Source organism: Psittacula echo, assembly GCF_963264785.1.
Source record: "Psittacula echo genome assembly, chromosome: 5".
Classification (NCBI taxonomy): domain Eukaryota; kingdom Metazoa; phylum Chordata; class Aves; order Psittaciformes; family Psittacidae; genus Psittacula; species Psittacula echo.
The window spans coordinates 37,426,520-37,444,308 of NC_137739.1; the positions used below are offsets into that span (position 1 = coordinate 37,426,520).

At 40.3% G+C, this 17,789-nt stretch overlaps 1 protein-coding gene across 2 annotated transcripts in view; it reads right to left on the reverse strand.

Annotated features, from left to right (window-relative positions):
• BRSK2 (BR serine/threonine kinase 2) overlaps positions 1–17,789 on the reverse strand; it is a gene marked incomplete at its 5' end in the record, with an annotated part of 323,574 nt that overhangs the window by 36,059 nt on the left and 269,726 nt on the right. For both annotated transcript variants that reach the window (XM_080619064.1, XM_080619063.1), the window contains one exon: positions 11,974–12,124. In XM_080619064.1, the coding sequence (XP_080475190.1) occupies positions 11,974–12,124 (151 nt within the window). The remainder of the gene's footprint in view (positions 1–11,973; positions 12,125–17,789) is intronic.

The window sequence follows — 17,789 nt, forward strand, 5'->3', positions numbered from 1 at the left end:
GCAAGTAGGTGAAACCCAGGAGCCCAGTCTCAGCATGCTTTCTTTTTGCAGATTAAACCTATATTTGCCCTGTGAAATCAGTGGCACTCATTCTATGCAGAAATTCCTCACTTCTCACTCACTTGTTTTTCCTTGTACCCTGCTGCAGCCTGCCCATCACAGTGCAAAAGTCAAAAACTGGAAGCTCAGTCTTGGCATTCTTTTGCATTAGATTAAACCTAAATTCATCCCATCACAATCTGGGGCACTCATAAAGGCTTATGCAAAGTAATTTTAATGGGAGAACTGTCTGGTCCACTTTTGAAAGGCTCTTTTATGAACCTGTCCTATGACTGAAGTAGCTGAGTGCAACACAGATGTGTTGTGCATATATGAAGTCCAATGAGTTAAAATCTGCCTTGTACGAGTCATTGGGAAAAGCTTCTTCCAAACCATAAATTACAAGAGGAGCTAAAGATTATCTTGGACAAATGTAAAAGGAGTTTAGATGCCCAGAGATGCAGCTAAACACTTACTTAAGAGTTAAACTCCCACCAGGAGATGTTCCCACCAACTCTTAATTATGGTGGGAGAGTCCTCTCTAACACTCACCTGAGTTTCAGGATACTTGATTAAAAGCTCCAATCTGCTATTTCCTTTTTGCAATCAGGTGTTTCCAATAGTCCTAAATTCTCCCCTCCCAACACCTTTGCCTCCTATTTTTTTATAAAAATGATCACAAACATGGAGGGCAAAACATGGCAGGCCCCACCTCCCAACTCCCAGTTCCTTATTGGAAGCAATATTTGAAAAAGAGTTGTTGTGTACTGTGTTTTCATCCAGCCTAGGAGCCTGAGGTAGGGGACAGAAGAGAGAGTTAGTATGAAATCCTCCTGGAAATGCATTCAGTATCCACATGATTGCTATCAAACAAGCTTTATTTCTGCTGCTGATTTTCATGCAAAATACGTAAGAAGTAAGGTAGGCCCTTATAGCAAGTTTTAGTTTGCCCACACTGGAAATTGTATATAGGAGCAGTGGAAAGAGTTTAAAGAATACTGGGTCAATTTTAAGTGCTGGGGTGAAAAGAGGGGTGTACATTTTCAAAGCTTTTCCCCTTTACCAGGCAGTGCTGGTATGGGTTATGATGCCACTGAGGAGATCTTCCTTGTATCCTCTTCAATTTAATAAATCTCCCATAATTTACCTTTACATATGAGACATAGTTCCATAGCTGGATATAAAAACTCAGTACAGTGGCAGGTTCTATACTCCAGTACAAAAATGCTAAGAAGCACAAATGACAGATTTGTCCCTCCCATCAAGATCATCTCAGCTGGGAAATGCTAGAATTCAGATTTTTAAAAAAACACCACATACACTGCTCCTGTATCTCAGAGTGGACAGAACTGGGACAGGGCCAAAAGAAAGTAATGAAAATGCTGCATTATGCTGAAATGCTGTAATGAAAGAACAGAGAGAATTTAAAGTTTTATCCCTCTCACCAGAAAATGAAAGCATGAGGCCCTGCAGGCAGGACGTTAGTATGGCAGACCCTGGGTGATCTATGTGTGGAAAGAGGAGAAAAAGTATGACATCGCCAAACTACATTTATTTGGTGGGAAATATCTATTAGCAAGTAACTTCCTAAAAGTCTCTACAGCCATTATATGTCATTGGAGGTATTAAATCTATAATTTTTCCAATAAATAGAACAATCTAGGAAACTACAAACATAATGTGTGACTCATTTTGTTCTGTGATTTTGCATTGCTATATGCTTGTGCACTAACTCAATGGAAGCCATCAAAAAGTTGTTGAAAATACAAACAGAAAAGTTAATGCAGTTGCTCAGATAAAGAGCATTCCCTCAAACACAGCTCTCAGATTTAGAGACCCAAGAAGAGACTCTTTAGTCCCTTCCAAAGTGACATAGTTGTTTTGCCGAGCCTGGAGGGATGAATTAAAAAAACCCCACAAACAAAAGCATAAGGGAGTTAGACCTAATGTTTAGGAGGAGGAGGATGTAGAGGGCACTCTAAACGTAAGGTGGGCACTGAGATCATTGCAGGCTATTCATCCCATCTTATAGATGGACAATAATCCGGAGGCATCTGAGCTATGAAAGAGAGAGGCCAAGGACTGAAACGAAATGTGCATGCGTGGGGTGTAGTTTGTAGATATGATGACTGCATACCTTATTCAATCTATTTGATACTTCAACGTATCCAAGTTAAAAGGTCCATTGTTCTAAAGTAACTTTTTTTACTCATTTTAGCCAGCTGCTGTCAAAGAGAAAGCCACATGAAGCCCAATCCATGTTAGACCAGTGGTCTCTAAATGGCGAAACTGAGGTGCTAGAATCCAGTTTACAGCTGGTTTCAGAGACCTAAAGAATTTCTTCAGAGCTGTAAGAGGTGAAATGCTGAAGCTTCACACTGCTGAGGTGCAGGCAGAGAAATACAAGAAAGAAAAGTGCAGCTGACCTGGTAAACATACTACACGTACAGCACATGTACAGAACACCTCTATATAGCTCTTTACTCAGATTAATTTTCAAGTGCTTTAAACAATGCATCTGCTAGCACACACCAGTAGTGTATAAAGGCTTCACAGCCAACACTAAACATTTGGGTCAGATTCAGCATTTGTTTCTTCTTTGAATGAGCATCTCACAGAAATCTTTCTCATAATCAAACAGGAGTTTGGTACCTTGTTTCAGTCCCAGCAGAACTTGCTTTCATAGCACAGTTTTACCAGGATGCTGAATACAGCCTCTTAGCTGGTCAAGCTGGAGCCATGCTTCCAAGAAGGGGAGCCTGCAGCATGCATGCAGCGTGCAGTAATGCATTAGACTTGTGTCCCTGGGTGAAATGCCGCAGAAATTTTGAATTGGTTTGATTCCATATGTAGTTTTGAAAGTCATTCTCAACCTCTTGCTTGCTTCAAGTATAAATTGGGTGGAATTTGATACTCTTCTTTGCTTGCTTACTCTAATAAAACAAAAAAATTCTGAACTATATTTCAGGGTATGAGACCCCTGAAAATGACCTGAATTAATATGCAATAGGCGAGCAGCCAGGCACTGTGTGTTACAAAATTTCATCACTACTACTCTTGGGTGTCTAAAAGATACAAACTGTGCTTCCTTGCTCCTTGATCTAGGGAATATGAATAGAATATCTTTGAATCTCCTGTCTTACAGTCCCAACCGTGCAAATAGTACTGACTAGAACAGCTCTTTCTGGGAATCCTTATACTTACATCAGGAGGTCTACTCAAGGTAATAACCGCTTATAAGATGAAGCCTTACAAAGAGTACGGAGAAAGGACCGCAGGTGTTTGTAACACACCTCTTATTCCTTTCAGCACACACAGAGGGTGATGTTGAACAGCATCACCCTCCTTAGTTGGCCAATTATACTGAAGTTCCATTTATAAATGGTTTGGAAAGAATTAATAAATAGTAAAGCATGCTACAAACATGAGAAGTAAACGTTACTGGTGCTAATTAGCTTTCTCAGTATGTACCCTCTAAATAAGCTTTTGCTGTAGTCTGTAGTGATCTATTACAATGTTTTTATTAAATCATTTATTAATTAAATATTCTCCTTCTGTTAAGTATTTATAAATGGAACTTTAACTTGAAGCATGACTGCATTCCTAATTGTATCTATAACCTCTATTGAAAATAAAGAGCTTTGAAGACATATCTGTCTATAGGGCCACCTGTTCACCTCTTAAGAAAACATATACTAAAAAGAGAGGGAATACCCAGCATTTTTTTAATGACATGGATGGGATTCAGCTTAATCTTGAAAAAAAAGGAAGAAAAAAAGGATAAATTAGGATCAAAATTAACAGAAGAGTACCAAACAGATACAAAAAGCGCTAAACAGAGAAGGGGGGTTAATTCTCAGGAGGTGTCCTGGTAGGTGCACAGAGTCTGAGGATAGTTCTCTGTGCCCACAGACACTGAAACACAGAGACAAACAAGAGAACTAAAAAGAACCCAAAAGTAAATTTTATGGAGTGTGACTCCAACATAAAGCATACAAACACACACACAAGCAGTAAAAATGCTTCTTCCCACCTCTCTCTTTCTCTCTCTCTCCCTGCTGTAAAGCCTCAATCACTGAAGTGTGTAAGCCAGCATTGTATTTGTAAAGTGCAAATGAAACGTTTCTCTACAAGATACAACAGGTCCCGCAACAGGAAAAATCCAAAACTAGAGCTTACCCCAATGGATCAGCACTCGCCATCCTCGGAAAGGGAAAATGAAGACAGAGGGAGAGAGAGAAGAAAAGAGAGAGGGATGTGGAGGCAGGTGGAAAGAAGAGTAGGAAAAGCAGAGTGAAAAACTGTTAGGAGTACTGAACGGTCATAATTATCGCCACTGGTGCCTATGTCTTCAGAGACCAGGAACACTAGGGGGACAGTTTCATTTACCAGAAAATAACTTTTGTCCTGCTTACAATATTGCAGACACATCCAACTTTGGCACTGGGGAGTATGGAGAGGGACATACTAAGGCTGCAAAAAAAGAAAATCCCAGCCAAATCCCAATTGAAGCAGTCAGCAGAGCAATGGGGTCCATACTTCATGATGCATCTTTTCTGCCTCTTAGATAAGGCACAGTTATATCAGACTGTTATCAAGGAAGTTGTTCTTTTTGTCCCCAGTTTGCTCAGTGTAGTGTCCCTCTGTCCCCCAAGCTGGCCTGGTAAGAAGTACTTCTTTTTTTTTTTGCCACGAATGAACTGTGAAACATATTGGTTATTAAAGCATGCATTTCTGAGCCAGCTTGGGAGCCCAGGGTACAGGATTGTAGCTCAAGCTGTGAATCTGCTTTGATACTGGCTTATTAGTCATGATGGCCTTATAGTCAGGAATTCAGATCAGCTAGAACATACCAGCTCAGCAACCCAGCACTTATCTCTGTGGATGCCATCTTATTCTCCAGGATCTCATTTTTCATTCGAAATAAATTCAGTCTCTGGGTCTTAAAGGTTGCAAAGAAAACCTTTCAAATGTGAATGGAGAATAAATCAATGCTGTGCTGAAAAGAGTCTGAAACAGCAACTCTAAAAGCAGAATAAATCTCTGGCATATTGACTTTGAAGCCTAGTGACAAAAACTTCAGTATTCTTAATTTTTCACTACTAACCAAAGCATTCAAGATCAAAAAGAATAGTCAGGTTATTAAGTTTTCAGGTGTGCAAGTAAACAAACTCAGGAAAGCATCACCACCTTTTCACATTAACTTAGATTAGATTAGGAACAAACAAACAAAATAATCTGGTGTTATTAAGCCAAATTATTTTCAAGTCAGATGCAGCACTTCTTTTCCTCTCTGTTTCTCTCTCTCATTCCCCCCATTTTCAATAACAGGCTCCCAAGCTGCCAAAGCTACCCCTGGCTGGGTGAGGAAAATCCATTCTCCACAAGACAGTCACCAACAGAAATGCCAAATTTAATATATGCCCAGTAGATTTCACAGTTTACTGCTCAGTGCAACTAGCCATGCTTCTGGTTACATCAACATTGCAAATGCTGGGCTGGGCGACGCAACGTAGTTTTGAGAAAAGTTAAAATTAAAACATAGTTAGAATAGAAAGAAAAAGTGGTTGTGCTACACATTGATAGAGAAGTGGAAAGAAGCATTGCAGTAAGTTCTTTTTCATGTGTTTGAGTGACACTCCATTTGTATTTCAGCCTGGAGTGCAAATTTGGGAAACATCTAAATCATATATATACAAATACATGTATATGTATATATTTAGGGACAAATGCTGTCCTCAGATGTGCCTGTACAAATCTATCTACAGTGATGTAACTGAGAAGAGCAAATTGACACCCACTGCATATTGGAACATGTGTGTATACTTATACAGAAAATACACCCATATTCACACATGCAGAATATTAAAACATAAATAGAATGGGTGCAAGAAGGTTGTTTCATTTTTCTTTCAAGTCATTTTCCCAACAGGGAAGAGGTTAACAAAGAGGATGAAAAGCAAATTAACAGTTGGATAAAGGAAAAGGGAATGAGGTTTAAAAAAAATGAACAATCCCAGGACACAATAGACCCAGAAGCGCAGACATGTGCATTCCCTACAATACTGAAGCAAGTGAACTACGGAGCTGCAGCAACCCAGATACAGAAGAAAAGAAGCACTGAAAGAGGGGGTGAAAGAGAAAGTCAGAAAGAAAGAAAGAGAAAGGGACAGTGGCCTCAGCTACTAAGACAACCATGTGCATCTAGAGGGAAGGGACCCTTAAAGATGCAGTATTCCTTTAAAAAAGACATCATAAAGTTGGATAATTAAACAGTTGGCCAAAAATTTAATGGCCACCATGATTAGCTAACCCCATTTTGCTGGGGTTCTCTTTGCTGCCTATCAATTCCTTTTATGTGTCTGTGCACAGATCCAGAATCCAGGTCCTCTCACTTTCCCACCACTGAGGTCCTTCATCTAACTCTTAGAAGTGGGAGGGAGGTAAGACCACAGAAAATGTGATCCTCCAAAAATGAGCTTGGTCCTTCAATGAGAAGGACCCTGGGTGATGCTCGTTCAGTGCTCTAACCTCCTCCTGCTGTACTCTGAAAAATACCACCTTTGAGAGCACAAAATGCCCATGTGTGTTTAAGAAATTCCCTCAGTGGTTATTGAAGGGTCATTTCTTCTGCTCTTAACACAGCTGTAGCAGCTGCTAGAGAAAGAGGGACAATGAATGGTGCTGGAAACATCTGCTGAAAGACCCTTCTGTCACAGACAAAATTTCTGCACTTCTCTTAGGGGACATGACTTTTAATTACTGTGGAAAAGTTCATCTTCAGAGTAGCTTCAGACTGACTTTTAATGCAAGAAATGCATGTTCAAGAACAGAACTTTAAAGGGGAATCAGAGAAAGGAACGGGAATTCCCCTGTCTATAGTAACAGTCCAGGAAAGCCCAGTCACTAAAGACTGTATAACCACTACTTCTTCACGGCTGCAACACTTAGAGGTTTCTAATATTTCAGGTCCAATGTTTGTTTCTATCTTATCTTGGGTGCTTTATGCAACACATGAGGCACAACCTCTCCTGCAGATGCATGATGTTCTTCATTGTGGCAGGTTTGAGAGTTGAAACGCTGCCCACCCAGGACTGCCTCAGCCTACAAAAGGCCAGAACAGGGGCTGTCCCTCACACATTAAAAGCCTCCTGAGGTTTAAAGGTCACACATATCTTTAAATACAAAGATTTCTATTAAAAGGGAAAACAGAAAGAAGAATGGTTTGCCAAGTCCACAGGTTCCTTTAAAGAACCCACTGCTTCCCCCTTTTTGAATCATACAGAACACTCTTAACCTTTGAGTAAGCTAAGCATTTGTCCAAAATGTATGAGGATTACATTCTGATGAAGAATTTTCCAATTGGGATGCCAGTTTTTAACATTAGAGAAAAATTCTCTTCTTCTAAGACTGAAATTTGAGGAATAAGATGTTCACTAAAAGCCTTCCCAAAAGTCTAAACTTTTTTTTTTTTTTGTTCATGGATCCACATGAGTCCACTTAAACTCCCTAAATCTAGCGGCCTGCATGTCTTCCATTGTGCCTCTATTCACAGTTAGGAGTTATCCTTTTTGTTATTCTTCACCATCTGCCATGTGAACTGCTAGACTCGAATCATCCTCCAAAAACTATCTTTGATCATCTTTTCCTCTTGTGTTCTCTAGTGCAGCCAGAGTAGTCTTAAGGAGTTTGTCTCTTACCTGCAGGCACTTAATATTTTGCTCAGACAGGATTTCCAAAGTTTCCTACCATTGTTGTCACTAAATCAGTCGTGTTGCTATTTCTAGTGCGGGGGGTGGAGCACTGTGGGCTTTCCTAGTGTTTTATATTCCAAAGCAGTCTTAGCAAGTATGTCTTCTACCCTGGGCATGCTCACTCATGGCAGAACTGAACCAGAAGTAGCAGTAGGATGAAATTTTAGTGGAGAAAACACTGGTACAGTCACACTGTACTGTGTGTGTCACAGGCTGCATTGGGGATAGCCTCAAATGAATGGTACTGTACATAAATGTGTATCGTGTGGGGCTGTAAATATCCCACCTTCTTTCTTTCTCTCTAAAGAGAGAACAGCTATATCCCCACACAGAGAAGGTAAGTACTGCATCTTTAAGGTCTCAGCAGTGAGGTAGAGGAGAGGAACATATTGTCAGTGTTTATACCTTTCTTCTTTGTTGAATTTGGGATTGGCTTCAGAGATATCCAGGCTTTTACTGAACATTGTTTTACTATGGCAGGAACAAAGCGAGAAAACAGAGTTACTAGTGTGGACATTTATAAAAGAGAGTCACCTGAAGCAATGCTGGACACCCAGCCCCCCAACCCATCCTCCCCTTTTAAGCAATACTTTGAAAAACCTCTTTTACTTTCCAACTTGGCTCAAGCCAAGTTCATTATCTCCCCCTGACTTATGAGGTCTTAAGATGACTTCCCCCACACATACTTGTAATCCCTGCTCTTCTTTACCCAATTGAAAACCCAAGCATCATCTACTTTGTCACATTGTCCAGGGAAAACAGACCATGCCTGAAGGCCCAAATTGCAAAGCACTCATTACTCAGACTTTTCTAGAAGACCTCAGCACTAAGCACAATCTGGGAAAAGCTTAAAATCGGACCATAGAGCCTCTTAGAGGAATAGTAATCCATTTTGTATTCTAATATGTAGGGTCCATTACCACTTACTCCCAGCAATATTCCCTACACTCCCTGCATAGATAAATGCCCTTCTTTATAATCTTGGGTCCAAATCCCTGAAGCTTAGAAGCAAAATTCCCTACACTTTGCTGAAGGGCAGCTCTCTGTAATATATTTCCCTGGTAATATGCTTCACTGTTTAACAAAACACTGCTTCCTAATGTTAACTGATCTTTCATGCAAGCTATCCACTTCAACAACCAGAAGAAAATGAATAGTTAATGAAGTCCATTTTAGAACAGTTTTTGGATTCTCACAGCAGAGCTGTTGAAAATTTCTGGCATACCTCTGACAGATTCTAGCTCCCATGGAATTCTTTCTAGTCTGTGTGATTTTGGCACAAGAGACAAATTAGCTGGTGTTAAAACTAAGCTCAGAAGCTACCTCTTTTCTTTTGACATTTCAATGAAATACCAGAGAGGTGTGGATACCACAAAAGCAGAAGCAATTAAGACGTAATTATGAACTCATATAGCTGACAACAGGGAAAACCAGGAATTAACAAAACTTAGTCACCAGTTTTAGGCTGGCTGGTGTTTGTGCGTACTAACTTTGCCGTATACAAAGACCCAATGGAGAGGTCAGCACAAACATTCCAAGGAGTCTGTAAGCTCAACAAGCAGCCTTTGTGCTGAGTTCTGCATCTCCATTATCCAAAAGTAAGTCACTGAAGGTCTATGTTTTTCACTAATACTTGCTCAGCCTGTAGGGCTCAAGACTGCCAAGTTTCAGATCTCAGTGGAAAGATATGCCCTTAAACAAGCCAACAGTAGACACATGTAATGTCCCCACATGCTTACAAAAAGCACAGTTCATCACACAGACACATAAACCAGAGGTTATAACATAAATCCTTGTTATGCAAGCAAACGTCTATTTACTACTGGAAAAGAGGACAATAGGGCTAAATCACAGGACACATGGGTGTGTTCTGCCTACAGCTCAAGAAAGAAGCAATGGCTCTGTGTCTTTGGATGTTTACACAAGTCATCTGTGTCTAAACAGAAGACCTGTTTCTACGGTCCACCTCCCTGTCTTCCTTAGTATTGTAGGATAACAGCACTGAACAGTCATCTGTTGAAACCAAAATTGTCATTCTTAAAAAAGCATCCACCTCTGGGATCTAAGCCCTACTGCTGTAAAATCCACTGTCAGTAGGTTATTTCATGGAATATAGCATGCAACTAGCCATTAAAAATTCCCACTCTTGGTGGAAGGCACTTGTCATTTTGTTACTGACTGTTCTGACAGATGGTGCCCCATCAGCAATGCATCGTCCCCAGACAACCCCCATGCAGTGGTGTTCGTTAATGAAGCCAGTTCAAGTTATAAATGACTGTGCTGCCAGCAACACAAAATGTGCTGTTGTCATCTGTGGATGTGGATGGTATGAATTATGGAAGCTCACACATGGAGTAAAATAACATCTTCCCTTTAATCCCTTCCGAAACAAGTACTACCAAGCCCATCATCATAAGTCATGGTGTTATTACATCCCTTTCTCCACCCTTAATCACACCTTTATGTCCAGCTCTGAGCTGTGGTATGCATTGCCCTGTATCTCTTTTGTGCCTGGCAGGTTTTGCTTCACCCTTAAGCCAAAGCCCTTCTTTATTGACATATAGCCTGAGTCTGTCTTTGCTCTGAACTCATCTCAGACCTTTTGACTTCAATGGTATCCTCATGTGCAGAATTGAGTGAGACATTTAAAACCAAAAGACATACTTTGGATAGCAAGACACAGCTTTGCTTCTTTGGACGTTTGAATCCAAAGTCAAAGCTGAGAGCTGGAAGAAAAGGTTTCTGCTCTTGGAAAACTTCGGGATCAATCTAACACCTCCTGTTTGGAGCGCTGTCTGGCCTTGGCAGCTTCATGACCCATGCACCTACCAGGCACAAGATTAAATACTGCAAGCTGAATAAGGAGTGAGCAACTGTTTGCCTGTGTTGTGGTCATCCTTGTCACAGTGAGGCCTATGAATAACACCGAGCATGACTTGTCCTGAACACTTCCTTTGCCCAGACTTAACACCAAAGCAAACTATATATTCAAGACAGGTTTCCAACCTACACTACAATGAAAAATCTTTATGGCAGTGCATCTCAAGGCCACATATCCAAGTCTGAATTAAATCCTAGCAGATTCTGCAAATCACCATTTCTCCCTCACTGTAGACAGAACTGTAACAGTTGCCAGCAAAACTTTCCAGCACCTCTAAGGGCCTCTGGACATAAAATTATTTCCTTTCTTCACCTAGTTCTCAGTCAGCAAAGAGAGTTTCTGGGCACAGAAGGCTCTTCTTGAGCAGATCTTAACAGCTGAACAAAAAAATCATGTCATAAAGATGAAACAGAAGTTACAGCATCATCATCATACATTTATGTGAAGTGTTCTTTTATACTGCTTGATTTATGCAAGTGTGGATCCAAATGCATGTGCTTCCCTTACGCTAGTCATAGGGACTGAGGAAGCAACTTCCATGGTTCACATAGGTGGACTTCCACAGTTCGCTTACTCTCCCTGCTTGAGAAGATATCATTTTCCTCTGCTGTTTCTCCACAAAACTGGCACTTTTTTTGATAGAAAAGAGCCAAAATTATACATATTCCATTACTTGACAGGCATGTGATAATTTGTTTGGGTCAGATGCATGCTGGCTTTGACAGCATATTTTAGAGGCATCTACAGATGCCTGAACAGGGCTTTCCAGATTCAAGCTGTTCTGATGACATGGAGGATGGGGTTAATTTCATTTAACTTTGGGTGCCCAAAAGCTAGGCACCTAGTCCAAGACTAGATTCCTGTTGTAGGCTGTGGAGACAGAGAGGAACAACCAGAGGGTAATTCATCTTAAGATTGTTAGAACAGAGGACATATGTATCTGAGACCTTCCAAAGCCCTCATCTGTCCCCACTGCCTAGAGTGACAGCCTGTATCACAAGCTTAGACTGAATGCCTATGTTCTTGACAATTAAAAAGAGGTGAGATGAATGTTGCCCAGAGGACATAGTGGTTTCCTGAGCAAAAGCTGCAAGCAAACAGAACCCTTAAGCCCCTGGCAAGACTGCTGCTCCTGTGCACATAAGCACTGCTGGCTGCCATGTCATGTTGCAAATGTGTTTGAAAGTTGTAATGAGTGCTGGTGCAAACAGAGAAGCTCCACAGCTCTTTTGTATGTATAACATAAAAGGGGGGAGCAAACCCAGACAGGCAGGACTCCTGGGTAAAGGGGAGACTCACCTCTGTCCATGTTGTGCCATTTCAATAGCTCTGCGAGCAGGGACTGGGGAGCCTCCATCTGTCACACTGAGAACCTCCATTGACTTCCTTTCTGGACGCCGCTTCCCATGCCTGTTCAGCATTGGGGAGTCCACACGCTTCCTGGGGGGATCTTTATGAAAAGAAAACACAGTCAGCTGAATTTGGCCGTGACTTACCTCACACAGGTTGGTTAAATCTTCTCTCAACAATCTCACTCTCACAACTTCCCTTACAGACACAGGTATCATCAAGATGGAGCTGAACATTTGCAGTCTCTCCCTTCTTCCAAATTTGCAAACATTAAGACATAAGTTGCAATCCATCTACAGAGAGAAGGAACACTGCTACTGCCCTGAATGTACAAGAACTGCAAAATAAAGGTTCAACTATAGCACAGGTTGCAGAAATTACCTTGCAAAGATGATAACAGTAATAACACGATGATGCCATAGGCTATAGTACAAACTGTTAGCCAGAGTATAAACCATCTAGGGATCCTGTATATATACTCAGGTTGCTACAGCTTGCCTTTGATGTCCCTGCTAGCAAGATTAAATGTGACAAAGGGACATGAGTACACTCTGAACTCAAAATTGCATTCTTCTCTGAAAATATACCCTTTTTTGCATCTTTAAGATTAGATTTCATGTTTTGCCTGCTGCTTTATATTTTTCCTCCTGCAACGTTACAAATTAAACATACTTGTCTACCTGAGATGAATCTCCAATAAGAGCTACTAAAATTTATTTCAGAGGTCATTGTAAAGCTTTACTGCTATAGTAACTGAAATGCTTTACACTTCTTATTGTGTAACATTTCTGAGAGGTATTGAAATGCTACTTTCACTTTGCACATTGAAAACTGACGTATAAGAATGAGATAAGGCAGTTCATTCTTAAAGCTGCTGACAAACATTTACTGAGGTTCTGAAGAGCACCTCAATTGCTCTGAAAAGAGTTCTTAGACACCAAACTGCACTGCAGAAGGTGGCTTGCCAAATCATACAAATCCCGTGGTGAAGCAGGGAACCAAATGCAGACCTGCTAAGATATTTTATCACTAACATCTCTCATGGCATCAAAACAGTAAAGAAGAGGAAGACAAAAGAAAAATATAGAAGGATTTTCTTTTCTTTGGTAGGGCTATTCCACCATTCCACTTATAGCCAAATTTTTAATTTTAGTGAAGAGTCACCACTTGTAAAAAAGGCATCCTTCACCCCTGCATTTAGAAAGAAGCTCACAATGCCCAGCCCCTAAGGCTTCTTCCTCTGCCAGGACTGCTTCGAAAAAACAGAAATACCACAGAAATAGTCCGATAGTATTATTTTTATTATCCTCCCCTCCTCCTCCCCTCATCTACTTGCTTGTTTCTTCTCTCTCTCACATCATGTTTTTTAGAACAAGATCTCTTTAAAGCAGTGCTTATTCTTGAAACAATGAGCATGAGCAAAGACAGCTCAAATGCAAATGGCTAGTGATAACAACTGACCCCATTACTGTATAACTCATGTTCTTTGAATTAATAGTAATAATGTTCCTATTAAAAAATAATCAGAAAAAAAAGCAGTTGCACCTCATTCCATTTCAAACTATGTCCAGTAATAAAACATTAGCAGAAAATACTAGTAGATGCAATAATCTCCAGATTAGGAAAAATATATAGTGTGTAAAGTTAAGGGAAAACCAAAGTGAGATAAACCTAATAAACCACATGCAAGTGCTCAGAAGTAAGCTGGGACAAGGTTGAGCCATTTCAAACTCTTGCTTCTTCAAACAAGTCCAAAGTGTGAGAAAGGATTTACCTCACAGGACAACTGCTGGTATCAGAAGTGTGACTGGAGCCGAGTAACACACATAATGACAAAGTAAATATGTTTAGTATCCGTGACAGGGTTTTGCAGATGAATATCAGCATTAGAAAGGAAGGTGGAAAAGTGCAGTTTAAAAGAAAGGAAAAAGAAGATGGAAGAAAGAAGATTAAGAAAGCAGCTAATGTCAAAAGAATGGAGATGAGTAAACTCAGACTGCATCGATGTTAGTTAATAATAGAGTATAAACAAGACAGCTGGATACAGAAAGAAAACCAGCTTATGAACAGATATTTTAAAAGGCAATTTGATCCAGGCATGTTCAAACCAGAAGACTTTAGTAAATGGAAATTCAGCTGAATGACACTTTCCAAAGTGACAGGCGAAGTATAAGGTGGACATTAAAAGACAATGAAGAAGAAATTTGAAGAAAAATTAGCTAAAGAGTTGAATAATAGTGTTATGTACAGCCATCAGAAAGCTTGAGAGGACAGTAGCCAGAAGAATCATGAGGGAAACAAAAGAACAATTAAGGAGGAGGATATCACTAACAAGCTAAATGGTTCTTTAATATCAGTACCTGCTGCTAAATATGCTGGAAGATACTGATTTCTAATCTATATTTTAAACTATCAAAAAGAGAGACTAAGCAAAAAGAGCAGGTAGTTAAAAACACCTATAAATTCCACAACAGCAATTCAGACAAGTTTTATGGAAAATACATCCAGAAGCTTGCATGAGTGTGGCTGAGCTTCTAACAAAGATACACTATTCTTCTTTAAAATTGGCCACAATCCTACAGTACACATGGCTGAGAGTAGCAAGTATATTTTTCAAACATATTTTTCAAAAGGGTGTGAGTAAGAAATGACAGGGCACCGAGTCTGTCATCTTATCAAAGGTAAGGACACTAAAGAAACAGTTAAATACACAGCCATCCTGCCATAAAGACTAAAGTGGTGTCATATAAAAATAGTAGAATATTTTGTGGAAGCACAAGAGTTAAAAATAGGAAAACCTCCAGTGTCTGCTCTTCATTTCTTGATTCTCTGGAAATAGTTCATGTGGGGGTAAAAAAATCTAGTCCTAGTCTGGATCTGTGATAGTTGTGAGGATGCATTTTCCTTTTATTTCACATCAGAAAAGTGAAGTCATTCCTAAGGATTTTTGTGGAGGAAGAGAATTGTATGGGTAATGATCCAATTATAAAGGCATTCAACTGGAAGATGGGAAATAAAGGTTCAAATTCTGAGTTTGAATGAGGCACCTACATCCTATATGGCTGCTCTGTCCCAATCTTTTGTTCTCCAGTTTATTAAGAAGCTGCACCCCACAAAAGCTTTTTCCTCAAGGAGACATTAGATGACATTCATTCATTTACTAAGAAGTTTTTCATTTCTATGTTTTCAGGTAAAGAAAATGAGCTGGACTTGCAATATGTTGAAGGTGGCCCTTCCCTGGCCCTTTAAGAATACTTCACATAGCTGAAAACAGACAAAAGGAACACCAGAGGAGAGCGCTAGTCTGAGCTGGCCATATTGTTACCTGCGTCCATCCTTTCTGAGATGTAACGTGCAAAGAAAGATGAAAAAGCAAAAAACTCTGAGATACATTTTTTTCCTTTTTTTTTTTTTTTTTTGGCAAGAGCTCAGGCAGTGCACAACTCTCATGAATGTGGTTTCTTCAAGCTGCTGTTACTAAATCTGTTACTTTTTCTCTGCTACTCTTTGTGCAAGGCCACTGCTAATGGCTGATGATGAGATATTCATCAGAAGCATGAGTGCTCTTAATTAAACTTGTCCCATGTTCTCAGAGATACTGTTGGGAACACAGGAGGTAGAAGCCCGCTGTGGAAGAGAAAATACAACCTACAAACACATAAAGAATATTGCTCAAAGAGTCTAAAATGTGCCAATGATACATTCAGAGTGGTGTTTCCCTGTTGGGTTCATTTTCTCTCTTTGTACAAAGAAATGCAAGAGTGGAGCGTAATATTTCAGTTCAAACCATGAAAATACTTTGGCATGTAGAAGAGAGATGTATGATATATTTAGGGTATAGCTACATATTCACTTATATGCTGGATACAAAGATTCTAGAGTCACCTTGCTTCTTATGAAAAAAGCATTTCTAAACCAAGATGATGGTGTCTGTATATGGCAGGATAATCTGCTTGAGTCAAAAGCTGATCAATAGTGTTAGATGACAAACTGCACTGAGCAAGGGGCCACAGGACCTACAGTTGGGGTATCTACCTATTTTCATCAGGATCCCTGCTAACATGTTCTCTGTAGCTCCAACCAGGTAAGAGTTGAGAAATTACTGTGTTAACTAAGAATTTCCATCTCTTCTCCCACAGAAAAGATTTCCCTGCAAAATTATAGGGCCTGGAGCCTGGAATTTGGATAAGGCAATAATTCAACAGAGTATTAATAAACTTACAGTTCAATATACTACTGCCCTGTAGACTTGGGAGATTCCAGGCTTTCCAGTGAAAATAAAGAGCACTTTGCTTCTAGCCTTCAAAGTGCTGAAATACAATAGCTGAAAATCACAACACTATTAAATGTAAAATATAATAAATGTAAATATAAAATGTACATATAAAATGTAAAATATAGTAAAAATGCTGTTTCAGGTCATTGGTAGAAGTGACTAATCTTTTATCAGTTACACTTTTGACACTTGGCAGAGCAAGAGTCACTTATATAGTTAGCTTGTTAGGGAAGCATCTCATGTGTCATCTAGATTAATGAAGTCCTTGGTCATCAGCAGTACCCTAAAATACTAATGAACAGTTCTTCAGGAATAAAGTGGTATCACAAAAGCTTTTTAAGATATATAATCTTAGAGCATATTAAGCTTTTAAAATCTTTCTAAGACAGTCCAAACACACGAGTTTGATGTATATACTATAAACAGGTGATGCTATTTATACTTTCAACAGTGTATATGTTTACCTACAGAAAAGAGAAAGTGTGCACATATAACTTCATTAGGATACAATATTACACAGTCATACTAGCTGAAAGCCAGAGGTAGCATTTCTGCAACACTGAATGTAGATTAGTAATCAGGAAATCCTGCCACTAGATTATAGAATCATAGAATCATAGAATAGTTAGGGTTGGAAAGGACCTTAAGATCATCTAGTTCCAATCTCCCTGCCATGGGCAGGGACACCCCACACTAAACCTTGTCACCCAAGGCCTCATCCAACCTGGCCTTGAATACCGCCAAGGATGGAGCATTCACAACCTCCCTGGGCAACCCATTCCAGTGCCTCACCACCCTCTTAGTAAAGAATTTCTTCCTTATATCCAATCTAGACTTCCCCTGTTTAAGTTTGAACCCATTACCCCTTGTCCTGTCACTACAGTCCCTGATGAATAGTCCATCCCCAGCATCCTTGTAGGCCCCCTTCAGATACTGGAAGGCTGCTGCTATGAGGTCTCCATACAGCCTTCTCTTCTCCAGGCTGAACAGCCCCAACTTTCTCAGCCTGTCTCCATACAGGAGGTGCTCCAGTCCCCTGATCATCCTCGTGGCCCTCCTCTGGACTTGTTCCAACAGTTCCATGTCCTTTTTATGTTGAGGACACCAGAACTGCACACAATACTCCAAGTGAGGTCTCACGAGAGCAGAGTAGAGGGGCAGGATCACCTCCTTTGACCTGCTGGTCACGCTCCTTTTGATGCAGCCCAGGATACGGTTGGCTTTCTGGGCTGTGAGCGCACACTGAAGCCGGCTCATGTTCATTTTCTCATCGACCAACACCCCCAAGTCCTTCTCCGCAGGGCTGCTCTGAATCTCTTCTCTGCCCGACCTATAGCTGTGCCTGGGATTGCTTTGACCCAGGTGTAGGACCTTGCACTTGGCATGATTAAACTTCATAAGGTTGGCATCAGCCCACCTCACAAGCGTGTCAAGGTCCCTCTGGATGGCATCCCTTCCCTCCTGCGTATCAACCGAACCACACAGCTTG